The sequence below is a fragment of the Notolepis coatsorum genome, assembly GCF_963971535.1.
Source record: "Notolepis coatsorum genome assembly, contig: SCAFFOLD_863, whole genome shotgun sequence".
Lineage (NCBI taxonomy): Eukaryota > Metazoa > Chordata > Actinopteri > Aulopiformes > Paralepididae > Notolepis > Notolepis coatsorum.
The window spans coordinates 1-27,500 of NW_028172539.1; the positions used below are offsets into that span (position 1 = coordinate 1).

Consider the following 27,500-nt stretch of genomic DNA (forward strand, 5'->3'; position numbering starts at 1 on the left):
CCCAAACCAGTAGGTGGTCCTAACTATACTGGCTGGGAGGACAGAGGTACAACTGTATAGATGTTGTATAATATAATCTACCGGTATGGCTCTGGACGGAAGACTGATTGATAAAGGTAGAGTTACATATATGTTGTATAATATAATAATATAATGGACGGCAGGTTGATTGATGAAGGTAGAGTTACATAGATGTAAAAATAATAATAATAATAATAATAATAATAATAATAATAATAATAATAATAATAATATTAATAATAATAATAATAATAATAATAATAATAATAATAATAATAATAATAATAATAATATATATAATAATAATAATAATAATAATAATAATAATAATAAAATAATAAATAAAATAATAATAATAATTATTATTATATATAAAATAATAATAATAATAATAATAATAATAATAATAATAATATAATAATAATAATAATAATAATAATAATATAATAATAATAATAATAATAATAATAAATAATAATAATAATAATAATAAATAATAATAAAATAATAATAAATAAAATGGACGGCAGGTTGATTGATAACAGGAAACCTCTCACACCCTGAGTTGCTGCCGGGTCTTTCCGCTCTTTGTCTCTCGTTTCCTCTCACGTACTTATTCAGAAGGGAAAGCGAGGCTGTAAATCAGGCTGTGAGCAGCAGGAGCGCCGAGTGCTCAGAACCCACTGTCTAAACAGGCTCTCCTCAGGACCTGGTTTATAGCGGGGATCAGGGTTCTGGAAGCAGACTAGAGTAGTAACATCCGCACGGCGGGTCCACAGGCAGGTGCTCGGGCCGAGCGCGCAGTAAATCCGTCTGGTAGAAGAATTTTTGCATTTAGCATTTTAAGAAAAGCTAAAACTCTGCCACGATCGAAACATTCAAACATCAACAACCACACCGGCCAAAAACACTACGGTTAAAAGACCACATGGAAATGCAGTAAAAAGCGGGCGTGCCAGCCAGCCTGCCGATTTTCTTTGGAAAGGAAGACCCATCTGATCGTAAAACCTTCGCTTACCAATCTGTGGCGACTCGCCACTCTGCGTATGATGATGCGTCACTCTGTGTATTTGGCGATGTGTCACTCTTTATATGGCGATGTGTCACTCTTTATATGGCGATGCGTCACTCTGTGTATGGTGATGCGTCACTCTGTATATGGCGATGTGTCACTCTTATATGGCGATGCGTCACTCTGTATATGACGATGTGTCACTCTGTATATGACGATGTGTCACTCTGTTATATGGCGATGTGTCACTCTGTATATGGCGATGTGTCACTCTGTATATAACGATGTGTCACTCTGTATATGACGATGTGTCACTCTGTATATGGCGATGTGTCACTCTGTATATGGTGATGTGTCACTCTGTATATGACGATGTGTCACTCTGTATATGACGATGTGTCACTCTGTATATGGCGATGTGTCACTCTGTATATATGGCGATGTGTCACTCTGTATATTATGGCGATGTGTCACTCTGTGTATGACGATGTGTCACTCTGTATATGACGATGTGTCACTCTGTGTATGACGATGTGTCACTCTGTATTTGACGATGTGTCACTCTGTATATGACGATGTGTCACTCTGTGTATGACGATGTGTCACTCTGTATATGACGATGTGTCACTCTGTATATGACGATGTGTCACTCTGTGTATGACGGCGCAGAACAAAGCCGCGGAAAGGAGGAAAGGATGAAAGGAGAAAAAGGAGGAAAAGGAGGGAAAGGAGGAAAGCAGGCCGACCCTGAGCTTCAGTCCATGAAGGATAATGAGGCCAGAGAAACTTGGCTTGTGTTGGAACATTCCCCCTCTGTCTCCTCCCACAGTGGAACAGGTGGTAACGCTACACTCAGACCAGAAAGTCATCCTACTATCTTCACACGTGATATTAGAAGCACACTATGAGCACACACACACACACAAGCACATATGAGCAAGCACACACGCATGCGCACGTATAGGCGTATGCACATGCCACACACACACACACACACACACATATATATATACACACACACACATATATATGCACACGCACACACACACATATACACACACATATACACACACACACACACAGTACAGTATACCTCAAACCAAGTACCAAAGCCTGTACGTTTTCTCGTGAAAAGCGTTGCATGTGAACACCTGCTACCGGTGTATCTACTACCTACGTCAATTCCTGTCTAAGCTGTCGTACGGTACATTGTCAATGTGGATGTTAATGGATTACACCTCAAGCCATCTAAAGCATGTTCTATGCCAGTGTTAGTGAAAGCGTATTAGTTTTTGCCTTACTGAACAAATTTGTCCCTTGCCTTGTCCCTTGGTTGACGCTGCTCGTAGTGCTACCTGGAAAAGAAGGAAGCAAAAGAAAACACACGGAAGTTGTTAAATGATTCTCCATTCAGGGCGGCTACGTGGCGTAGTGGGCAAGGCGCTCGCCACGAATGCGGAGACGCTGGGCTCGCCTGTTCGAGCCCAGCGCTCCACATTGCTTTCAGTTTAGCTGGTCGTCCGTACTAATACACATTGGCCGTATTAGGGGGTGGGAAACTGATGGGTGGGGATCGGGCGTTGTGGACAGCGACTCCTACAGGTCGGTTGGTGCGCCTGCGCAGTAGAATCAGGAAGTGTCGGGGGCAGCGTGAGCCTCCCACGCGTTACTCCTCGCCACTGAGAGATCGAGCTGCGCAGGTGAAAAGATGCGACTGCTGTTACCTCAAGTACCGGAGGGGACTTGTGCTATGTATGACTTAGTCCACATTGCAGCCGGCTTGTGGGAGGCAAGAAACAGCGTTCGTGACAGGGGAGGGTTGAATTGGATGATACGAAATTGGGATGGGAGAAAATATAGAAAATGGGAGAAAAAGTGGATAAAAAAAAAAATTATTCTCCATTCAGGTTCCGTCTGTAAGTGATGCTTTAAAACCTGACTAACCATCATTTAAAACGAGGCTGTGACCTCACGATAACATCAACCATCTCTGTTAAGACATAGAGTATAATTACATCAACCATCTCTGTTAAGACATAGACTACCGTATGATAACATCAACCATCTCTATTATAGAGACACAGTCTGTGACCTCACGATGAGTTGTGCTTCAGTTTTCCATGCTTCAGGCCCAGATGGTGTCTAGAGGGAGGCCTGGAGCATAAATCTGTGTTTAAAACATCACAGGGCTCCCGGACAGAGCGCTGCACCTTGTTGAACCTGGCAGGACGTCGGCTTGTCGCGCGGTGAATTCATTCCTTACCCTGATTGCTTTTTAATGAAGGAGCTATGATGAAATATGATTAAACCAGCCGTGTTTCAAAATACCTGCCTTTTCCCTGGATGTACTGCACTGAAAGGCCTCGGATGGGTTGCGACTAGGGATGCTCGATATTGGCTTTTTTACCGATACCGATATACCGATATTGTCCAACTCTTACTTTCCGATACCGATATCAACCGATACCGATATATGCAGGGTTCCCCCCCCCCCAAAAAACGGAATAATTTCAGGTAATTAACATTAAATATCTCTTGTTGTGGAATTAACACAAGATTATGCATACTTTTGACAATAAATAAAATCAGAATTTGTTCTTACTTGCTTGCCTGGGTAAATAAAGGTTATAAAAATGTAAAAAAAAAGAAAAAGAAAAAAAAGAAAAAAGAAAAAAAAAGAAAAATAAACTTTGAAAACCGATACCGATATTTTCCGATATCAAATTTTAATGCCAATATCGGCCGATAATATCGGACATCCCTAGTTGCGACTATAGGCCCTCCTACCCCTAGCTCAACTCTAGCCGGTTAGTCACTCCAACACTCAAGTTGTCAATGTGTTGATATTCAGGCAAGCGGAATCATCCTTAAGGGAAATGTTGTGAAGGGCCAGATTAAACCGAATATATATATTTATTTATATATATATATTTAATTGTATTTGTATATTCTCTAATATTCCCTGATATCCCTTGTATATTCCTTGTACAATATGCATTGAATATCCATTCTAGCCTACTGAACATCCCATAATAGTCTCCATTCTACTATTGGTCGAGACCTTGGTGCCAGGCTGCCATACCCCCCAGACCCAGTTCAAACGTACCGCTCAACATGTACGAACAAGTCCTAGTTCCGCGTAGGAATCTGGCTACCGCACCACTAATGGGACTATTTGTTCATAGTGCGTATATATACTGCGCTACTAAAGTAGGACTTTCTTTTCAGTCCAGTTTCTTACCCTCCAATAGAGTGACAGACGTAAAGCCTCCCCGCGACGCCACGTGTGGGAGTAAGGCCAAGTTCGGCCTACCATCGGTATTGAGACATCGTGTATATTAATATTTGAATAGTCATATTTGGCACTATATCGTCGAGTTGGACGTAGTCTATTAAGCTAATAATAGTCTATTCATATGTAGTGCTTCGTGCGGTGAGAATACTATCGTAGTCAGTACCCCATCGTTTCGGGCAGAGAACTGGCTGCTTATCCAGGATGATCGACCCCATGTGAGACTGCATCCGAGGAGCCCCAGAGCCGACGAGCGAGTGGACCTGTATACCGGATTATTCTACCGACGACAGCCCGCCTTCCCAGGCACGGATTATGCTTTGTGTACAGTGATTATTCCATGGATAAAGACCCCCGACACTGCCGTGTGTTGGAACCCCCCCCCCTGGAGAGGACGCAAGGTGAGGAGACGCTCTGCAAGACGAGGTCGCTTCACGTCTCTCCCCCGTGGACCGGAGAGAGCCGGCTCACAGAGAGTCCATCTGCTTTCATCTGTGGTCCAAGGATCGCTGGCGCACCGAGCTGCACTACTGTGGGTTCACCCAGGATACCCTTGGCCGGACGAGGCAGCCAGACTCTACCCCCCCCCCCCCCCCTCCTACTCCTGTTGTCTTACAAGCGACCGGATTAACCCCCCTAGTGTATCCAGTCTTATAATCATTAAAGTATCATTGCTGTTATTCCTTAACTATTCCAGGTCGTATATTTACCACCTGCGCCATCAGAGATTGGACATTCTCTATTGATATACCAACGAATACTCTTTGCCATAAAAGTGCATACTATTTCAATTCATAAATGTAATTAAGTGATTAAGTGCTTGCTCTACACACCATTGCTGTGTAGTAATAAACGCATACTTCGACTTCGTACATTTGTGTTGGATCCGTTTCATCTACGTGAGAGTGTTTATCATAATATATTTATGCCGAGTACTGGGTGGCCGAATATAAAGTACAAAGGTAGTGGTAGTAAGTATCATATCTAGTAATACAGTCAGGGAATTGTACCCCTCAGTTACAGGAAGGTTAAGCGCTAATCCCCTTTTAATTCCGATTTATTTCGGTATTTGGTTAATTACATATCGATGGTTATTCTCCCATTGTCAATTCAGCCAAGAGGAACCATCCTTTTGGAAGGCTAAGAGCTAAGAGTTCCCTTTTCCATTCCCATGTAATGCAGTTGTCCTCCCACTCCGACCTCCTTTGCCTGCCTGGGAGCCCCGGGAGGGAGGGGCGTTTTGGGGCCATTCGGGTCCGCGGATGTGATTTGGGGCCAGTTCTTGTGGGGGAACGTGTGTAGTGGCCAGTCACACGCAGAACAAGTAATGTCTTTAGATTGTTTTCTAATTCACCGCGATCTAAATGGACTGCATTTGTATAGCGCTTTTATCCAAAGCGCTTCACAACCTATGCCTCACCCATTCACCCATTCACTCACACATTCACCCATTCACTCACACATTCACCCATTCACTCACACATTCACCCATTCACTCACACATTCACCCATTCACTCACACATTCACCCATTCACTCACACATTCACCCATTCACTCACACACTCACACACCGATGGCGGAGGCGACCATGCAAGGTGTCTTACTCGAGGACACTTCGACGCGCTGCTGGGAAGAGCCAGAATCTAACCGGGAACCTTCAGATTACCAGACGACCGCTCTACCGCTCTACCTCCTGAGCCACTGTCTATATATCCTAATTATCCTATGCTGACATGCTGTATATACTGTTGGTAGGTTTTGCTGGACTACGTTAGCCACACACCCTCGCGGGGTGATGACATTACTTTACCGCGACCGGTTGGTGCCGGTGTTGTGTCACTTGCTCTGAAGATCACAAACCGTATATAGCAGCTGTCCTTTTGTTTCATGAGACTCCTACAGTGTTTAGTTCATTATACTTATTATTAGGGATGCTCGATATTGGCTTTTTTTTTACCGATACCGATATACCGATATTGTCCAACTCTTAATTTCCGATACCGATATCAACCGATATCAACCGATACCGATATATGCAGGGTTTCCCCCCCCAAAAAAATGAATAATTTCAGGTAATTAACATTACATATCTCTTGTTGTGGAATTAACACAACATTATGCATACTTTTGACAATAAATAAAATCAGAATTTGTTCTTACTTGCTTGCCTGGATAAATACAGGTATAGAAATGTAAACAAATTAAATTAAAATTTTTATTTTCTTTGAAAACCGATACAGATTTTTCCGATATCACATTTGAATGCAGATATCGGCCGATAATATCGGTAGGCCGATAATATCGGACATCCCTACTTATTATTGTTCTTTCACGACTTCCCGTCTCACCCTCTTTGCTGACTCCCAGGCAGCCCGTCAACTCTTGCAGGGAGATGGCCTTGTCCTTGTTCAGGTCACAGTAGTCGGTGAACTTGCGGGCACATTTCTTGGGTTTGGCTTTCTTCTTCAGGTACCTCTTGAAGGGCTTCAGCTCCTTCTGGTTGATGTCATGGCTGCTGTTGCTGTCCAGCTGGGCAAAGTACCAGTGTACAACCCTCTCCTCCAAGGTGGCTGGGATCGGGCTCCACGAACCTGCAGAGGGAGGACTGAGTCGAGAGTGTAGCGGACGAACACTCGGAAACCTCAACAGAGTGATGGGCATAAACTACTGTAAACAGAAAGATATATATGGGGCTAATACCTGTACATTTGAACTATAAGCATAGTCAGACCATTCAGATAGGGCAGCATTAACCAGAGAAACGACCAACAAGAAGGTAAGTCAAAAGAACTTGTCTCTGAAACCCAGAGGGAGAGATTATTTCTGTTGTAATGAGGAGAGATTCAAGAAATACAGCTAAACCTGGTAGTATAAAACAGTTGATCTATATCTTGGGGGGCGGTGCAATGTTACCTACCTCCCACCACCAGAGGGGGCTGGCGAGTTTATGGCCTGCACCATGTCTGTGGTGAGGGCATCTAACAAGCTCGTAATGAATTCCACTTTCTTCCCCTCCGGGCAGCCTGGCACAAATAAAAAGACAAAAAAGAAAAGGAAAAAAAAAACACGAAACATCGGAATTACCTTCCACAACCATTAGAGTCGTTACGGCACAGTTTAGGCAAAGTGCCTCTGAAGCCACGGCACCAGGGAACCGGTGTGAGCGACGTAAACAGGGGTGGTTCCCGCGGGGTACGAGTCGCAACCCAAACCCTTGGCCAAAAACCTTGATGAAAAGGTTTGAAGGTAATCAAATGGCCCTGGTAATAAACCACATTAACCGATTACTGGCGACTCCGCCTCGTAAACGCATGTTCTTTCCACGGCGAGGCACGTGAGTCTGAGGAGGAGGAGGGCGATGTGTTGTGGGATCCCAGGAAGGCGAGCGGGCTAGACTGGAGGCAGAGAAGTGTGTGGTGGTGATAAGAAGGCTTTGTTGGGCAGTGCAGACCTGTTAAGTTTTATGACATGATGCTGAACACCTTGGGTAGCTCCTTCTAATTGCCCAGATGTATGGTTTTAATAGCGAGCTCAACCAGTGCAAATTCCCCCCCCCCCCCCCCCCCCAATTGTGTCTCTTAAAGGGAAACTTCAACACAGACTGTGTAGTGAACTAATCTTCTCATTCCTACTTTCTTTTCTTTCTTCACGGATTCAATCTCCTCTGCTTCTCTCTCTCTCTGCTTCTCTCTCTCTGCGTCTCTCTCTCTCTGCTTCTCTCTCACTCTGCTTCTCTCTCTCTGCGTCTCTCTCTCTCTGCGTCTCTCTCTCTGCTTCTCTCTCTGCGTCTCTTCTCTGCTCTCTCTCGCTCTGCTTCTCTCTCTCTGCTTCTCTCTCTCTCTCTTTTTCTCTCTCTCTCTGCTTCTCTCTCTCTCTCTTTTTCTCTCTCTCTCTGCTTCTATTTCTCTCTCTCTGCTCTCTCTCTCTCTTTTCTCTCTCTCTCTCTGCTTCTCTCTCTCTCCTCTACTTCTCTCTCTCTCTTTTTCTCTCTCTCTCTCTGCTTCTCTCTCTCTCCTCTACTTCTCTCTCTCTCTGTCTCTCTCTCTCTCTGCTTCTCTCTCTCTCCCTCTGCTTCTCTCTCCCTCTGCTTCTCTCTCTCTCTCACTCGTCCCCCTCCCTCCTCTCCCTTGCTCTCTGTGGCCTCTCTTATCCTCCTCTGTGCTCCTTCCCTGGCTCTCTGTGGCCTCTCTTCTCCTCCTCTGTTCTGCTCCTTCCTTGCTCTCTCTCTCTCTCAGGGCGTCTGTGGGAGGTGAACCGCTGCCCCCCCCCCCCCCCGCCAGGTGAATCCAATTAGTGACACAGCAACATGCTCCGAGAAGCGCCGCCTCGCTGCGCTTAATCCCAGTGGTAAATTGGTGCGTCGTGAAGCGCGACCCCTTATGTCTGAACGCAACCCCTACACGGCCAGGGCACCGTGGGTACAGGACCAGGACGGTCCGAGAACGGGTCTGACTTCAGGAGGCGAATCTGGACCGGCAGGCTCTCCAGTTTAACGTATCGCCCTCTCTCTCTCTCTCTCTCCACTCTCTCTCTCTCTCCACTCTCTCTCTCTCTCTCTCTCTCCACTCTCTCTCTCTCTCCACTCTCTCTCCACTGTCTCCCTGTCTCTCTATGTCTCTCTCTCCCTCTCCTCTCTCTCTCCACTCTCTCTCTCTCTCTCTCCATCTGTCTCTCTCCACCTCTCTCTCTCTCTCCACTGCTCCCTGTCTCTCTATCTCTCTCTCTCCCTCTCCCTCTCTCCACTCTCTCTCTCTCTCTCTCATCTGTCTCTCTCCACCTCTCTCTCTCTCCACTCTCTCTCTGTCTCTCTCCACTCTCTGTCTCTCTCCTCTCTCTCTGTCTCTCCACTCTCTCTCGGTCTCTCTATGTCTCTCTCCCACTCTCTCTCTCTCTGTCTCTCCACTCTCTCTCTCCACTCTCTCTCTGTCTCTCTCCCACTTTCTCTCCCTCTGTCTCTCCACTCTCTCTCTATCTGTCTCTCTCCACTCCTGTCTCCCTCTGTCTCTCTCCTATCTCTCTCTCTATCTGTCTCTCCTCTCTCTCTCTCTCCACTCTCTCTCTCTGTCTCTCTGTCTCCCCACTCTCTCTCTCACTATTTCTCTGTCTCTCTCCTCTCTCTCTCTCCACCCTCTCTCCACCCTCTCTCTCTCTCTCTCTCTCTCTCCCTCTCTCTCTCTCTCCACTATTTCTCTGTCTCTCTCCTCTCTCTCTCTCACCTCTCTCTCTCTCTCTCTCTCTCTCTCTCTCTCTCTCTCTCTCTCTCTCTCTCTCTCTCTCTCTCTCTCTCTCTCTCTCTCTCTCTCTCTCGGTCTCTGTCTCTCCACTCTCTCTCTCTCTCCCTCTGTCTCTCCACTCTCTCTCTGTCTCTCTCCACTCTCTCTCTCTCTCTCTCTCTCCCTCTGTCTCTCTCCACCCCCTCTCTCTCTCTATCTCTCTCCACCCTCTCTCTCTCTGTCTCTCCACTCTCTCTCTGTCTCTCTCCACTCTCTGTCTCTCTCCAATCTCTCTCTGTCTTTCCACTCTCTCTCTCTGTCTCTCTCTCCCCTCTCTCTCTCTCTCTCTCTCTCTCTCTCTCTCTCTCTCTCTCTCTCTCTCTCTCTCTCTCCCTCTCTCCCTCTCTCTCTCTCTCTCTCTCTCTCTCTCTCTCTCTCTCTCTCTCTCTCCCCGGCATCCGTTCCCCAGCCCCGGTGTGTGTCACCGCGTGACGAAAAACCCCCGGCGCGCTTTCTTGTGGCGGCTCAGATCATCCCACTGCAGTACATAAAAAAAAAGAAATATTCTCCACTCAGCCCCCCGCGGTCCCCGACACCCCCGGCGCCCCCCCGCCGCGTCCCCGCAGCGGCCCGCGCCACTCACACCTACCATAAAACATACCACACATCTGCCGCGCAGTCAGGAGCCGCGCTCGACTCTGTAAACCCGGCCGCCACATGGGGAATTAAATAAGAGTTACAATGCGACTTTAAATGATGGGGAAACAGAGAGGCTACTAAACTAAGTGAGCGGTAACAAGGGGCAGAGGCGTATGAACTCGGGGTCACGACCCCCGGGTTCAGAGGAGAGCCTCTGATCTCGCCCCTCTGACGGGAATCCAATACTGCAGACGTGCGGTTCGGTGTTCTTAACCCTTTCGCTGCCACACGACAGAAGGTTAACCCTTTACTATCACACAACCGACGGCCGTGCCGTCGGTTGTGTGATAGTAAAGGGTTAACCTTCTGTCGTGTGGCAGTGAAAGGGTTAACCTTATGTGTGTTGTCGCAGTGAAAGGGTTAACCGTTTGCTAGTGCGGCAGTGAAAGGGTTAAGGGCTCTGTGTTCATGTTATACGGCACTGGAGAGTAACACTATCGTCCGGCAGAAACCCAGTGAACCTGCTTTTTTTTCTCTCTTTCGTACTAATTACCGTCATTTACATCTGCAGTTTTAGGCAAGATGCGGTACGATAGACCTATATTAGGGAGAATTGCAGTAATAGACGTGTTCTTGTCGAAAAGTTACCTTACGAGAGGATACTCGTGACTAGAGTTGGTCTCGTGACTAAAGTTGGTCTCGTGACTACAGTTCATCTCTAGTTCGTCTCGGGACTAGAGTTCGTCCCGTGACTAGAGTTCGCCTCATGACTAGAGTTTGCCTTGTGACTAGAGTTAATCTTGTGACTAGAGTTCATCTCGTAACTAGAGTTCACCTCGTGACTAGAGTTCACCTCGTGACTAGAGTTCACCTCGTGACTAGAGTTAATCTCGTGACTAGAGTTAATCTTGTGACTAGAGTTCGTCTCGTAACTAGAGTTCACCTCGTGACTAGTTTGTCTTGTGACTAGAGTTCACCTCGTGACTAGAGTTTGTCTTGTAACTAGAGTTCGTCTCGTGACTAGAGTTCGCCTCATGACTAGAGTTCGCCTCGTGACTAGAGTTCACCTCGTGACTAGAGTTCACCTCATGACTAGAGTTCGTCTCGTGACTAGAGTTCGTCTCTCGTAACCAGAGTTCACCTCATGACTAGAGTTCGTCTTGCGACTAGAGTTCACCTCATGACTAGAGTTTGCCTCGTGACTAGAGTTTGTCTCGTGACTAGAGTTCACCTCATGACTAGAGTTCGTCTCATGACTAGAGTTCGCCTCATGACTAGAGTTCGTCTCGTGACTAGAGTTCACCTCATGACTAGAGTTCGTCTCGTGACTAGAGTTCGTCTCTCGTAACCAGAGTTTGCCTCATGACTAGAGTTCGTCTCGTGACCAGAGTTCACCTCATGACCAGAGTTCGTCTCGTGACCAGAGTTCACCTCGTGACCAGAGTTCGTCTCGTGACTAGAGTTCGTCTCATGACTAGAGTTCGTCTTGTGACTAGAGTTCGCCTCATGACTAGAGTTTGTCTAGTGACTAGAGTTCACCTCGTGGCTAGAGTTCGTCTCGTGACTAGAGTTTGTCTCGTGACTAGAGTTCGTCTCGTGACTAGAGTTCACCTCGTGGCTAGAGTTTGTCTCGTGACTAGAGTTCGTCTCGTGACTAGAGTTCGTCTCGTGACTAGAGTTCACCTCGTGGCTAGAGTTCGTCTCGTGACTAGAGTTTGTCTCGTGACTAGAGTTCGTCTCGTGACTAGAGTTCACCTCGTGGCTAGAGTTTGTCTCGTGACTAGAGTTCGTCTCGTGACTAGAGTTCGTCTCGTGGCTAGAGTTCACCTCGTGGCTAGAGTTCGTCTCGTGACTAGAGTTCATCTCATGACTAGAGTTCGTCTCGTGACTAGAGTTTGTCTCGTGACTAGAGTTCGTCTCGTGACTAGAGTTCACCTCGTGGCTATACAGGTATGGGGTCTGGGCCGGTGTTTGGTCACGCATCTCAACTAGGGGTGGAACGGTTCGGTTCGTATCACGGTTTTAGGTTTGCGGTTTTCGGTTTGGTATACGTTGTTTTTTATTTATTTTTTATTTAACACTCCAAAAATACCATACATCAACATAAGATATATAGCCTAAAAATAATCCAACTTTTCAGTTATTCTCAAGGACGTAGTCATGCAAAAACTGAAAGAATGAGGCCATTTGACATTATTTTTTACATTATTTTGACAGTGACGGTTAGAGCTAGGAGAGATTTTGGTACAGCAAGAGGGGAGGCATTGCTGATTTAAACATGCTTCTCATTTATTTGGTAAAAAAAGAGGTTTACCTTTAATAATGTTTGGCACACAAAGACCAAACTGACTGAAAAATATAGGCAACATTTGTCAAAGTATTAACTTAGTCTTAGTGCAAACAAAAAATTATTAAACATTTCCATTTTTGTGGCCACATTATAGACAAAGGCCAACATAAAGTATGCATAATGCTCAACCAGCACTAGACTTTCTTATCAAAAAGTAAAAGTCACAGAAAAGATGATTAGGGTTTTAAATAAGGACGTTTATGGGGTTTCTTGTATTAATAATAATTTGCACTAAGGAATGTTGTAACTGTTGTTATCTTAAAAAAAAAGGAGATGTTACAAGGGAATGGGGAATATAAACCCCCCCACAGTGGTGTGTGGAGTTGGTACGTCCCAGCAGGGACCAGGATGTTATGGGTTACAGACGCAGTTGAATGAATGAATGAATGAAAACTTTATTTAACAGATTGCAGAATGGGTACAATACAGTACGGCTCAATACATACAATTGTTAAGGGGTTGCAGACCTGAGAAAGACGTTTGTCTTGTTTCCATCAGGGTCCCCCATTTTCAATTGACACACACGCTCTAGTCTCCTGGCTCGTTATTGAACACAAACAGTTATCTTTGAACCTCTGTTGTCAAGCCTCGTCAATATACCCCCCTTCCCCACTAATCGAACTGGTGTCGTGGAGTCACTTCTCTGGGAGCGTTTCCACGGTTAGCTTGCGGCTAACATTAGTTAGCTCGCTGCTAAAGTTAGTTAGCTCGTAGCTAACGTAACGTTAGCCTAGCTCGAGGCTAACGTTATATATAACCGAACAATACACACACATGCCCCGAACCGTGGAGGTCGTACCGACCGGTGTACGGTTCGAATGCGTACAGTTCCACCCCTAATCTCAATATGTCTCTAGAAATCGACTTGGGTGTGCGATGAACGAGTCCGGCCGCGGGGACGTAACAGGCGCAGCTCGCTGAACGGGCTCCTGGGCATCTAACCTGTTAAGTCCCGTCCCTGGAAAGGATCCTCCGCGTCGGAGATACGAGAGCGAGCAGCACTGTCACACTCGGGCGTCTGGTACCTGTTACACGGAGACGGGAGGGTTGGGGGGGGGGGGGGGGGCGGGGTGTAGACACAGGGAACAGGGCTAGCATGAGAAGAGGATGATGCGGCACGGGGGGAGAGAGAAGAAAGAGGCTAAGGAGGAGGAAACGATGGAAAGAATAAGACTGTGGGGGGAAAAAGTGTGTAAAACAGAGACTTCAGAAGAGGCAGCCAGTGTGCGGCGCTGACACGTTTGATCGGCTACAAAGTCGTAGAAAATAAAAATGGAGATAAAACACTGGCTTGGAGAGAATATTAAATACACCCAAAGAATACCACAGAATATTTCCCTGTTGCATTGGTCTCACGGAACGAGCCGAGGTTCCAGGAAAACTCTCATTCATCCAGGAATGTGACTAAAGTAAGTTAGCTATGTTGTTTCTTTTTTTTCTCTTTCTTCACAATCTGCATCGTCACAGTTCCCAGATGGAGTGGCCCTGATGCATGACTGTACACATCTCTGTCCAGAACGGCACGGTGAATGGGTGTATGGGTCTGTCTGTATCCTATATAGGATGCATACGTATGCCGGTAAGCTGTAATGCTGTTCGTATGGTCAACATGTAGTACAGTGTTTAAATGTCTGTGAACATGTTTTAGGTGTCTCATTTTCTTAAAGGACCTTTTTTTTTTTATCCACTTTTTCTCCCATTTTTCTATATTTTCTCCCATCCCAATTTCGTATCATCCAATTCAACCCTCCGCTGTCACCAACGCTGTTTCTTGCCTCCCACAAGCCGGCTGCAATGTGGACTAAGTCATACATAGCACAAGTCTCCTCCGGTACTTGAGGTAACAGCAGTCGCATCTTTTCACCTGCGCAGCTCGATCTCTCAGTGGCGAGGAGTAACGCGTGGGAGGCTCACGCTGCCCCCGACACTTCCTGATTCTACTGCGCAGGCGCACCAACCGACCTGTAGGAGTCGCTGTCCACAACGCCCGATCCCCACCCATCAGTTTCCCACCCCCTAATACGGCCAATGTGTATTAGTACGGACGGCCAGCTAAACTGAAAGCAATGTGGAGCGCTGGGCTCGAACAGGCAAGCCCAGCGTCTCCGTCATTCGTGGCGAGCGCCTTGCCCACTACGCCACGTAGCCGCCCTTCTTAAAGGACCTTCTAGGGACAGACATCGGAAACCAGCAGAAGCTATAAATGCTGTGATGCATTGTATTGGATAATTGTTGTGCAATTCTATGTGTATATTGTATCTGTCCCTATCAAATAAACATGAAAGGAACACGCCAACCGCCTTCTCCAGAGTCCGACAAGAAGATAGATAGCAATGTCCTCTCTGTGCGTTCAGTAGAAAGCTGTCCCGCTGCAAGCTAGCCTAGCTTAGCACAAATGGATGGAAGCAGATACGGATCAGCTAGCCTAGCTGTCGGCCAAAAACACCTCTCCCGGAGTTTTAAGCTAGGCTAGTGGTCCGTATCCACTTCCATTCATCTGTGCTAAGCTAGGCTAGCTTGAAGCGGCATAGCTTTCTACTGAACAAACACACAGAGAGGAAATTGGTATCTATTTCTGGAGACGCTGGTAAGCGCATTTCCCATAATGCTAGTGTGTTCCTTTCATGGATGAGCAACAGAACAATCCGTACAAATGACCCGTCCAAGACGCAGGGCTTTGTAGTGATTCTGTTTCTATCTGCAATAACACAGACTCATTTATCACAGTTCTTTCTGGCCATAGCACATCCTGTAAACCATAAACTTCCCCGTGGAGTGTGAGTAACGATGCCTCTTCCCAACGAAAACAGCTCATCTATTGACCCGTGTGTGTTTACAATCCTTCGGATAAACCAACTCCGTCTTTAATGTTCAGAATTGTAATATTCACTTTCCCCAAAAATGAATCACGGGAGTTCTTTTAAACAATCTCGCGGAAACAAATCAAAACACGGACCCACCGGCGTCATTTATTCAACTGTTGTTCCGTTTCCATGTAATTCCATTTCCCCTGTCAAATGACACCCACAGAAAGTCATTATCCTGAGCACGATATAAACAGCGGTAACTGCACTGAAAGGAAACGTCATAGCAAAAGGCCAGTCTTGTAAGCGAACTACAACAACAATATCCTGGTCATAAAACTAAAACGTGTGTGTGTGTGCGTTATAGTTTTTTCAGTGAATTCAGCTCATTTAATTTCTGAGCAGTGAGACTAGTTTTCAGAATAAAAAGAGTGATTGATCAAAAGGTTGGCTCCCTGCCAGAGTGGCAGGTAGAATGGTCAGACCTACCGGTCATCACCACCACCGCTTACCGGCATCTGGCCGGTGGCTCAGTGTTTAACCCCTTCAGGTGTAAAACTTTTTTCTTTAAAGTTATCTTTTGTCTTGGAACTCTAGTCTAGAGCTCCATAGCTTTGAGGTCAATAATAATAATGAATTGTATTTATAGAGCGCACTTTAAAATACCATGATATCTCAAGGTGCTTTAACCCTTTCACTATCACACTATAGAAGGCTAACACTACCACACTATAGAAGGCTAACCCTTTCACTACCACACTATAGAAGGCTAACCCATTCACTATCACACTATAGAAGGCTAACCCTTTCACTACCACACTATAGAAGGCTAACCCTTTCACTACCACACTATAGAAGGTTAACCCTTTCACTACAACACTACAGACAGTTAACCGTGGTAGTGAAAGCGCTAGTGAAAGTGTTAATCCTTTGTAGTGTGGTAGTGAAAGGGTTAACCTTCTGTAGTGCGGCAGTGAATGGTTAACCCGTTGTAGTGTGGTAGTGAAAGGGTTACATTTACATTTTACATTTACATTTAGTCATTTAGCTGACGCTTTTATCCAAAGCGACTTACAAGTTCTGTACGACAAGACAGCAAGAAGGGCACAACTCTATCAGCTGAGTAACAATGTTTATCAAAGTGTTGCGTGTTACAGTGTAGGTTAGTTTATTAGGACAAGTGCATGACAGTAAGGTTAGTCAGGGTTATATATATATATATATATATATATATATTTTTTTTTTTTTTTAATGGTTAACCTTCTGCAGTGTGGCAGTGAAAGGGTTAACCTTCTGTAGTGTGGTAGTGAAAGCGTTAACCATTTGTAGTGTGGTGGTAGTGAAAGGGTTAATGTGGCATACTAAATTAAAACATACATCATAATGAAACGTTAAAAAGCAGATCAATTAAAACAATAGAATGGCCAAGGAGAGTAAAAGCACACCAGGACCTTAGGGAAAAGCACTGTGGAAGAGACGTGTCTTCAGTCTTGATTTAAAAACAGTAGGCCTGTCCCCGACTAAGGATTTGTATAGTCGACTTTGATTGGCCGAAATTTTCCGATAGTCGACTTTTCGACTAGTCGAGGTCAGGCCTAAAAAACAGTAATGGAGTCTGAGGCCCTAGTTGTTTCTGGGAGCTGATTATAAAGCTGTGAGCCCATTGCTGAGGAGGCATGTTCCCCCAGAAATTGCAACTTTGTCTGGGGCACAGTGAGGAGGTCCTGGGGGGGTCCTGGGGGGGGGGGGGGGATCTCCTGAAGGTAGTAGGTCTACCATTATTTTCTCTTGTAAAACAGCGCCTGAGTGGAATAAAATCCCACAGAACATTGGAGAGTCCATTTCAGAGTCCGTCTTCATTCATTTCATTCAAGTATAGTCTTAGGAATTGGTTGATAGATAATCAACGACGTGAACACTGATGTGGGAAAGAACTGTGTACATTGCAAGGGTTGAATTATGTATGTTATTGTGTATGTTATTGTGTTTGTACTTGTGTTTTAATCTTTTTTTGTACTATAGGTACTAGCCCATTCATTCTGGCAAAGGAGCCTGCCAATGTAAACTAGCCTTTTGGCTACAATTTACATTCTATTTTATGAAATGTTCCTTAATGTACATTGTCTCTCTCTAACAAATAAACTAAACTAAACCAACAGAGTGTCTTAAAAGTGATACCCCCGGCTAAGGTCAGTGCTAAGGCCAGGGGCCGGGTTTATACAGGTGACACCAAGTTGTTAGGAAATCCCCTCATGTGAGGATCCTACACCTGAAGGGGTTCAAACCCACGGGTTTAGTGTAGTACACGGTACATCACCTGGTAGAGGTGCCGGGGATGGGCCGTCCCGTGTCCACCAGAACACACCAGCAGTAGCCTGTGGACTGGTGGCACTGGACCGGCTTGTACAGGCCGCCGGGCCCGCAGTCCGGGATGAAGATGGCCTCGCGCGGGTTCTGCCGGGCCTCGTCCAGCGCGCTCTGTCTCTCCTGGTCACAAGAAGGAACCTTCTCTAAAACCATGAGAAACGCACTCAATACAGAGAGAGACACTCTCTAACTACGGCTGTGATCACATTGGACGCCTTTTTTCCCTATGATTTTCTGCCCTTCTCGGTCGATGAAAGTTGAAACTTTAGCCGTGGAGCGCACAAACGTCAATGTCACCTTCTCGCCGACGGATTTCTTTTTTTTATTATTATTTTTTTTTTCCCTCCTTTTTCCTCCGATTTTCTCCCATCCCAATGTTAGTCGTTATGCCAATTCCCAATCCCCTTCCTGGTCGCTGCGCACTTACCCCCCCACAGTCGGTCTGGGAGAGTGGAGGCTACCACGTGCTTCCTCCGACACACGTCCAGCCAATCAACCGCTTCTTTTTCACCTGGCAGCGCGGATTCTCACTGAGAGGGCGTAGCGTGTGGAAGGATCACACTACCCCCCTTAGATCCTATCCGCGCTGAGCAGGCGCCCCGACCGAACTGTATAGGAGTCACTGTTTACAACGACCCGGACCCACCCCGCCAGCTTCTCCCACCCTCTAATACTGCCAATTGTATTAGTGTGAACGGCCAGCCAAGCTGGTGACAACGCCGGAGCTGTGAGCTGGATTCGAACAGGCGAATCCAGCGTCTCCGGTGTTGGTGACGAACGCAATCTCCACTACGCCACCTGACCGCTCGTCGCCGACGGACTTCTAAAATTGACTGAGTGGAGAGATTACAAATCTACGGTATCCGACGAGAACAAAAACAAACCGACCGATAACGGAGGAGAAGCTAATTGTGGGGCCGGTTTCCGACAAACCTGGTTTGTACGACCAGGTCTTACCACCACAACCGGGATATGAACAGCAAAAAAACGCCTGGAGGGCTGTGAGCAGCGTGGCGGGGCAGATTCCCGGTGAGTAACGTACCGTTAATATTATCGATGTTGCAATGAATGATACTGTAAATGTTATTAGTTGCTCTTTGAAGAGAAAAGATGTAACGTTAGATATTTATTTGTTTGGTGTAGAAGTATGGGCACCTGTTAGACGGGTGTAACTGGGTTTACTAAATTCTCAAAATGTGTAAAAAAAAGAAGAAAAAACTTAATTTGTTGAGGTCCTAGTCTGGGGGAGGGGAGGGGGGGGTCTGGCCTAGAGTTTTTTTTTTTGTTTATATTGATTTTTATTTCAGGGGGGGGGGGGGGGTTATTTTGTATCTATTTTTCTGTAACTCGGGGAGGGGTGGAGGGGGGGCAGTTGGCAGCATTTCCTTTTGTATGGTTGTTGAACTGTTGAACTGATGCTGTAAAACTGAAAAAAAAAGAAAATACCAATAAACATATTGTTTAAAAAAAAATATTATCGATGTTGAAAACGTATATCGATGGCAGCCGATGTTAGCTAGTGCTTTTTCGATTCTCAACGTACACCGCCGTGCCTCGCGTTTGAGGCGCGAGAAAAAGGCGCCTAATCTGATCACAGCCTAAAACCAGAAACACAGGCAGTCAATACACACAGTTGAGACACAGGTCGGGACACACGTAGAGGACAGAAAGCACTGCACAGACAATGTTATGAGACACTACCAGGTCATCGTGATGTTTGCAGCGATGCAGAGGTGTAGTTATTCTATATAGGTTTAAGAGGGGGGGTCGCTTATAAGCCCTTGGGCTTTATGACCTTTCCTGCACATTTGAACTGTTCTATTTATTCCAAAATGTATGTTTGTAAGTGCAAATAAAAATAAATAAATACATTTAAAAAAACATGTGAATACTCCAGTAATGATCACAGTAACACCAATAATTACAGGAAATTGGACACAAGGAAACTATAAAAGAAGGAAAGGTCATCACGTCACTGTTTGGCGCGTGAACGCACATCATCCAAGTGTGGAAACTTTCAGTTCGGCCGACACATCGAGTCGAATGGGATCAAGTCATCTCCTCGTTTATGACGTTTAAACTGGTTATTACCTCGGATGTCAGAATCATCTGCAATTTGTTGCATTTGTTAACCAGCTAACGTTTGATATATTGGTTGATGTATATTTGCTCAGATAGCTGGTATATTTTGCATTTTTAATACAGGCTTCACAAGAACTGGCACCAAAGTCTGGCACCAAGCAGAGTATAGAACGCTGGTATTCTGACGTAATGACCCTACCTTCTTTTATAGTTTCCTTGATTGGACAAAAAATACAACCGACGCGTGTCCTGTGTCTCGAGAACTTGGCCGCATCGGCACCCCAACAAACCGACGGAGAGCAGACCTCTGGTGAACTGCAGACGATATTTCCACAACTATTCTCAAACTGTAGCAGAGCCCAACTCGAGGAAAAGTAGAAGTGATAGTTGAGGAAATAGTGTCCACTCTCCTCCGGGTGACGTCAGCTATAGAGGACAGAGCTCTCTGAATAGGATTCAGGTTAGAAATCTGCTAAATGTCCCTTTAAAGGAACACGCCAACATTTTGGGAAATTCGTTCATCGTCTTCTCCAGAGAGAGACAAGAAGATAGATACCAGTTTCCTCTCTGTGTGTTCAGTAGAAAGCTTCAGTGTTATTTTCTTAAAGGCCCTTCTAGGGACAGACATTGGAAACCAGCAGAAGCTATAAATGCTGTGATGCATTGCATTGGATAATTGTTGTGCAATTCTGTGTATATTGTATCTGTCCCTGTCGCGTCTATACTTCCCACAAGCAAGTTGTCCTTCCGCGTTCCCGTTTTGCGCTCTGATTGGCCACGCACGTTTCTGGTCATGTGACATGTGCGCCCAATCGCATGACGAGCAGTGTCATTTTTCCGCGTCGAACAGCCTGCAAACGACCTAACGCCTAGTTTATCACTGGTTAAGCTTAGGCGACTCTTTCGCAGTTGGTTAAGGTTAGAGTTTGGAATCAGGGCTGGCGTTCTATCGCCATGCTCTAAGACAAACTCTAACCTTAACCAACTTCGAAAGAGCGCCTAAGCTTAACCGTCCAAAGAACTTGCCGTCACACGATTGGGCGCACGTGTCACATGACCAGAAACGTCAGTGGCCAATCAGATCGCACAAAAGGACAACTTGCTTGCGTAAAGTATTCACACGTCCCTATCAAATAAACATTAAAGGAACACGCTAACCACCTTCTCCAGAATCCGACAAGAAGATAGATAGCAATGTCCTCTCTGTGCGTTCAGTAGAAAGCTATCACTGTCCGCTTCCATTCATTGTGCTAAGCTAGGCTAACGTGCAGCCAGATAGCTTTCTACTGAACGCACAGAGAGGAAACTGGTATCTATCTTCTTGTCTCTCTCTGGAGAAGACGGTGAGCTAAATGTTCCCAAAATGTTGGCGTGTTCCTTTAAGTAGCAGTGAGAGTGCTTGAGAAGTAAAGTAAAGGAATCACAAATTCTTGGTATATGATCTTCAGCTCACACTAAAAATCAAAAGCCCACTATCCTGTGGAGTTAAAAAATATATTTATAAATATATGTTTTCAGCTGTTTTAAATGTGGATCTTTCTTTATGTTTTCGTCCTATTTATTCATTTTCTTTTCCTTATCTTTATTTTAAGTTTTTCCCCCGCCCCGTTTGTTATGTTCGATCTCGACAGAACTAGTAAGCTCTGCGTCATTGTAAACGAGGGACACCCTCGATGATTTATCAAGATCTAAATAATATGAACGAACACACACACACAGACACACACACACACACACTTTCAGACCTTTCTTCCCAGGCCTCCGTCCTCAGCCTCACGCGCCACAGCCCGGCCCGCTCAGCGGGCGCTTATAGGCCCTCGAACGACGCCGGTGTGTCACACCTTGTTCCCGCCAAACTGTATTTACATTCACATCCATTTAGTCCATCACTCACTCTTAACACGCTGGGGCCCACAAGTACCACAGGGCCACACGGGGAGTCACTCACTCTTAACACGCTGGGGCCCACAAGTACCACAGGGCCACACGGGGAGTCCTGTTCCCCCGGGCGGGTGAAGTGGGCTTTTACCGACCCCCCGACCCATTTCTCTGTTCCAATCGAGTGTGTTTATGAAGCGTTACGGTAAGCTGCGACAACAGACGTGGAGCTGTGTTAAGGACCCACCGACCGGCTCCTCTGGGCGATGACATCATAGGCAAATTGTTCCCGACTATTTATTTTTTTTTTTCACAAGTGACGCCATTATTATTGAGGTACGAAAAAAGGTCCTGTGATCCCAGGCGTTTACCGAATGAAAATGTTATCTCCCCCCCCCCATTTTACACCGCCGATGTTTACTTTTTTTAATAGGGAGGTGGGGATGTTTATAGGCTGGCTGCGAGGTTTTCACAGTGGCTTCTGTGTTTCAGTTAAAAAGTCTGGTAGTTTTTCATGTCAAAATAATGACCAAATATTATTACAATCATCATCAGTTATGTGGGGTTCGGTTCAGGGGCATATAGGTACACGGGGTTCGGTTCAGTTTAGTTCAGAGGTGTAAGTACGCTGGGTTTAGTTCAGGAGCGTAAGTACGTGGGGTTTAGTTCAGGGGCGTAAGTACGCTGGGTTTAGTTCAGGGCCGTAAGTACGCTGGGTTTAGTTCAGAGGCGTAAGTACGCTGGGTTTAGTTCAGGAGCGTAAGTACGCTGGGTTTAGTTCAGGGCCGTAAGTACGTGCGGTTTAGTTCAGAGGCGTAAGTACGCTGGGTTTAGTTCAGGAGCGTAAGTACGCTGGGTTTAGTTCAGGGGCGTAAGTACGTGCGGTTTAGTTCAGAGGCATAAGTACGCTGGGTTTAGTTCAGGGGCGTAAGTACGTGGGGTTTAGTTCAGAGGCGTAAGTACGCTGGGTTTAGTTTAGGGCCGTAAGTATGCTGGGGTTTAGTTCATTGAGCGTAAGTACGCTGGGTTTAGTTCAGGAGCGTAAGTACGCTGGGTTTAGTTCAGGAGCGTAAGTACGCTGGGTTTAGTTCAGAGGCGTAAGTACGCTGGGTTTAGTTCAGGAGCGTAAGTACGTGGGGTTTAGTTCAGAGGCGTAAGTACGCTGGGTTTAGTTCAGGAGCATAAGTAGGCTGGGTTTAGTTCAGGGGCGTAAGTACGTGAGGTTTAGTTCAGGGGCGTAAGTACGCTGGGTTTAGTTCAGGGGTGTAAGTACGTGAGGTTTAGTTCAGGGGCGTAAGTACGCTGGGTTTAGTTCAGGAGCGTAAGTACGTGGGGTTTAGTTCAGGGGTGTAAGTACGTGGGGTTTAGTTCAGGGGCATAAGTACGTGCGGTTTAGTTCAGGGGCGTAAGTACGCTGGGTTTAGTTCAGGAGCGTAAGTATGTGGGGTTTAGTTCAAATCAAATCAAATCAACGTTAATGTCCCCATGGGCCACACACGTCTTCTTTAAACAAGTCAAGAAGAAACATCACAATAAGTCAAGAACAAAACAAGAACACCATAAAGTCCAAAAAATTTAAAATAAATGCAAAATAAAATGCAAGCACTCCCAGACAGACCCCACGCGAAGGTAAGGAAAAACTCACTAAAACCTAGCAATAGGAAAAAATGCACCACAGGCAATGTGGAGGAGAGAAACCTTAGAAGGGCCATTCAAGGGGGGATCTCCCTTCTTAGATGTCGGTGATAGTAGTGTTGCAGTAAGACAGGCAAACAGTTGGTAAGCATGCACTCACATGTGTAGTGAAACACAGATGAGTGCATGCGATAGCAACTGAACATTTTGAAAAATTAAAGATAGAGCTGATAGCGATAGCAACTGAACATTTTGAAAGATTAAAGATAGAGCTGATAGCGATATCAACTGAACATTTTGAAAGATTAAAGATAGAGCTGATAGCGGATCTAGTTCAGAGGTGTAAGTAGCATACGTGGGGTTTAGTTCAGGGGCGTAAAAAAGTCCCTGGGCCTCGGAGTGATTCTACACACTACATAAAACGGCTACAGCATGAGTAGCTACAACATTATCATCTGCCAGTTATCCAAGTCAATCCTCGCTGACGGTCCACTGTGACCTCAATACGCCTCCGCTTTTTGTTTGTTTGGACCGTGTGAGAAAAAACTAAAACCCACGAGGGCCTGGTGCACGAAGGCGGTCAGCTTTAATGACAAACATAGCAAACCAGTCATAATGTAATGTGGTCTGTTGGTACAGGGCTCGGGGAGCGCTGGGAAGTCACACAGGGTCGCTACGTGTTCGCTTTGAGCACCCGGCGCCAGCACGACAGCGGTCGCTTGTGTTGAGAAATGGCTAAAACTGTCAAAATGATTCAAGGTTTCTCCCAAGTAAAAGTAAAAGAAAAGGCAAGTAAAAGAAGCCTATATTACTTCGGCCCTTGGTCCTGGAATGACCTCCAGACACGTCTCAAATTGACCTCTTTGATCTCTTTGTGTTGCTTCAAACTAAAAGTATCTGAAATCCTTGCCCCCTGCTGCTCCTGCGTTGATGTGAAGCACTTTTCTACTTCACCTCTGGCCTCTGGCCCCTCAGTACGCTGAGGTTGATTGTTACCGTTTTATTGAGCTTGAATTTATTACGCTGAATAAAATTTTTCATTAAAAATGTTGGTTGTAGGGGAGCTCCAGTAGCTCACCGCGTACCTCGAGCGCTATTTCGGCGCCGGGGACAACCGTGCTCGTCACGGATCTGGGGTTAGCAAGTTCGATTCCCGGACTGTAGCCGTATCTTTCTCAGAGTGTCTTCCCCATCTGTACCCCCATTCAAACCTGTTTCTGTCGGTCATTCTTGACCAGAGAAAATGCGATAAACGCAAAAAGAGCCAGCGGAATGGCCAAAGTAAAAAAAGAAAAAAATGTTGGTTGTATGGTAGTCTACTGACAACTTGTGCTTTGTTATGTACTATATGTCTTGACATAATTCATGGTTGCCTTCTTGGCCAGATCACCCTTGAACAAGAAACCTCGGGGGCGGCTAAGTGGTGCAGTGGGCAAGGCGCTCGCCACTAACGCAGGAGATGCTGGGTTCGAGCCCAGCTCTCGGCGTTGCTACCAGCTTGGCTGGTCGTTCATACTAACGCAATCTTTCCCCCTTCTTTTTCCGTTTTTCTCCCATCCCAATGTTAGTCGTTATGCCAATTCCCAATCCCCTTCCTGGTCGTTGCGCACTCTACCCCCTACCGTCGGTCCGGGAGGGCGGAGACTATCACATGCTTCCTCCGACACATGTGTAGCCAATCAACCGCTTCTTTTTCACCTGGCAGCGCGGACTCTCACTGAGAGGGTGTAACGCGTGGAAGGATCACACTACCTCTCCCAGATCCTTCCCTTGCTGTGCAGGCGCCCCGACTGAACTGTAGGAGTCGCTGTTTACAACGACCAGGACCCACCCTCTAACACTGCCAATTGTGTTAGTATGGACGGTCGGCCAACCCTGAAGCACCACAGCTGGATTCGGTAGACAGACGCTTAGTCCGCTGCGCTACCCGGCCGCCCTCAATGTTTTTTTTCTCTTTCTTCTGGTTAAATAACGGTTTGATGATGATGATGATGGCTGTGAGATTCTCTACGGCAGCTCATCACACAGCAAGACTTCTAAACCATTTTTTAACCCGACACATCTACCTGTCAAAAACACAGCCAATGGGAATGACTATTGCTGACTGGGGCTTCTGTTAGGATGACTACTAACCATGTCTACAATTTAAAAATATTATAAAATGAAATTAAATTAAGATTTTTCAAAAGTAAGCTAAAAACGTGCACTCTGCCACTTCGATTATTGTACCGTCTATTTGTATGTCTGCACCGTATGCATTGCCTTTATTATGTAAATGACAGCTATTTCATTGCACTGCTTTATTCTGTCTATCTTACGCTCACTTTATGTCTATTTTTATGCGTCTATTTTATACAAATTGTATGTCTGCACTTTATGCATCGCTTTTATTTTGACAATGCTCACAAAATTGTACTCACTGTACTTAGATTGTACCTAGGTTGTACTTTAGATTGTATATTGTACTGTATATTGTATATATATACAATATATTTTTACTGTATGAAGCAAACTCTCAGGGGCTCATACAGAAGCAAGCATTTCACCGTAAAGTATGTGTATTTATAATTATGTTTTTGGTAGACTTGTACTGTTTTTACTACCGGGCAGTCCGGTAGAGCGAGAGAGAGAGGAAGAACGGGAGACAGAGCGGGGGGAAGACATTCGGCAAAGGACGCCGGGTCCGGGAATCGACGCAGCGCGATACATGGTTCGCCACTTGGGTGCCCGAAGTGCGTGTATTTTATTGTGACAATTAATAAACAAACTTGAAACCAACTTGAACTCATTTCATGTCGATTCTCTGCTCCTTTTATGCCTGTCTATATTTATGCCAATTCTATGCTCATTTTATGCCCATGTCTATTTTACGTCTACATTACTGCTGTGAGGCACTTTGGGCTGCAATTCTTGTATGAAAGGTGCTATACAAATACAGTTTATTATTATAATTATTATCATTATTAAAGTGGTGGGAATCACTCACGGGAACTTGGGACATTCCTCTGGGGGGGGGGGGGGGGGGGGGGGTTTATGGCGAGGGAGTCGCTCAAAGAGCAAAGTGCTGAAAATAAAGTACAACCCGCCAAACGACAGTAGAACCTCGCCGTTTGAAACAAAATACAAGTGGTCCCACCCCTCACCCCGCCCCCCCCACCCGCCGTCCTCCTGTGTAAACGTAACAGTGATGGAGTTGACAGTGCTGCTGGCATGTGCTAAGCAGCCAGGCTCCCGGGGGGGGGCGGTGAGGGTGAGGGTGAGGGTTATAGGACGGGGTGTAAAGTACTTGAGTAATTGTACTTTGTTACAATACTGTTTTGGGGGATTTGTACTTTACTGGAGTATTATTAGGTTTGTATACTTGTACTTTTTACTCAATTACATTTCAGAGAAGAAAAACATACTTTTCACTCCTTACATTTAAAACGCAGACCTACAAAGTACAAATCTCGCAGGTCCAACAATTTTATTATTATATTATTTTATTATATAATTTTATTAACTTTATTTAAAAACAGCCAATCAAATCCAAATGAACCCGCCCATACCCATGCTGATTGGTCCTTGTGCAATACTAGAAAGAGGGGTTCTTTGATTAAACACCTGCTATCAGAAGAATAGACGGTCAGAGTGACAAGCTACAGAAGATGGCCACAAACTATAGTACGAGTGATGAAGAGGACGAAACGGAACATTTCATTGCCCCGGAATAAAAAAAAGTTTTTACTTTTACTTTTTACTACTTAAGTACATTTAAAAGTAGAAACTTTTTTACTTTTACTCAAGTGTGTTTTTAGCCAGATATTCTTACTTTTACTTGAGTACGATTTTGAGACGGTACCCATACTTTCACTTAAGTATAATTTCTGGGTACTTTTTACACCCCGGGTTATAGGACGGGGTGCGGGGGGGGGGGAGACGATGACGTATTCCCTAAGTACGACGGACCGTCCCGGCACTGAGCACGCTGAGCAGCGCTTCCCAGAGACTCTGTTTTTCCCCTTTTCCTTCCACACAAAAGACTCAAGTGCTGTTAGCGCTGCTGCTCTCTCTCTCTCAGGGTCCCCTCTCACAGCCACATTATTTAGCACTGTTTATTATACAGAGAGGGTACGCTGGCGCCAGGCGCTGCGATTCCCAAAAGAAAATTGTGTTTTATACATAACCTATAAATGGAAAAAGGCTGGATGCTGGACTATTTAATCC

At 45.6% G+C, this 27,500-nt stretch overlaps 1 protein-coding gene across 1 annotated transcript in view; it reads right to left on the reverse strand.

Moving 5' to 3' along the window:
* Nucleotides 1–2,334: 2,334 nt before the first annotated feature.
* The window catches only part of LOC311247708 (SPARC-related modular calcium-binding protein 1-like), a gene marked incomplete at both ends in the record, with an annotated part of 65,399 nt that continues 40,233 nt past the window's right edge, over nt 2,335–27,500 (reverse strand). The window contains 6 exon segments of the mRNA XM_084338716.1: nt 2,335–2,388; nt 6,675–6,892; nt 6,894–6,917; nt 7,244–7,349; nt 13,471–13,553; nt 17,650–17,842. Coding sequence (XP_084194842.1) covers nt 2,335–2,388; nt 6,675–6,892; nt 6,894–6,917; nt 7,244–7,349; nt 13,471–13,553; nt 17,650–17,842 — 678 coding nt within the window.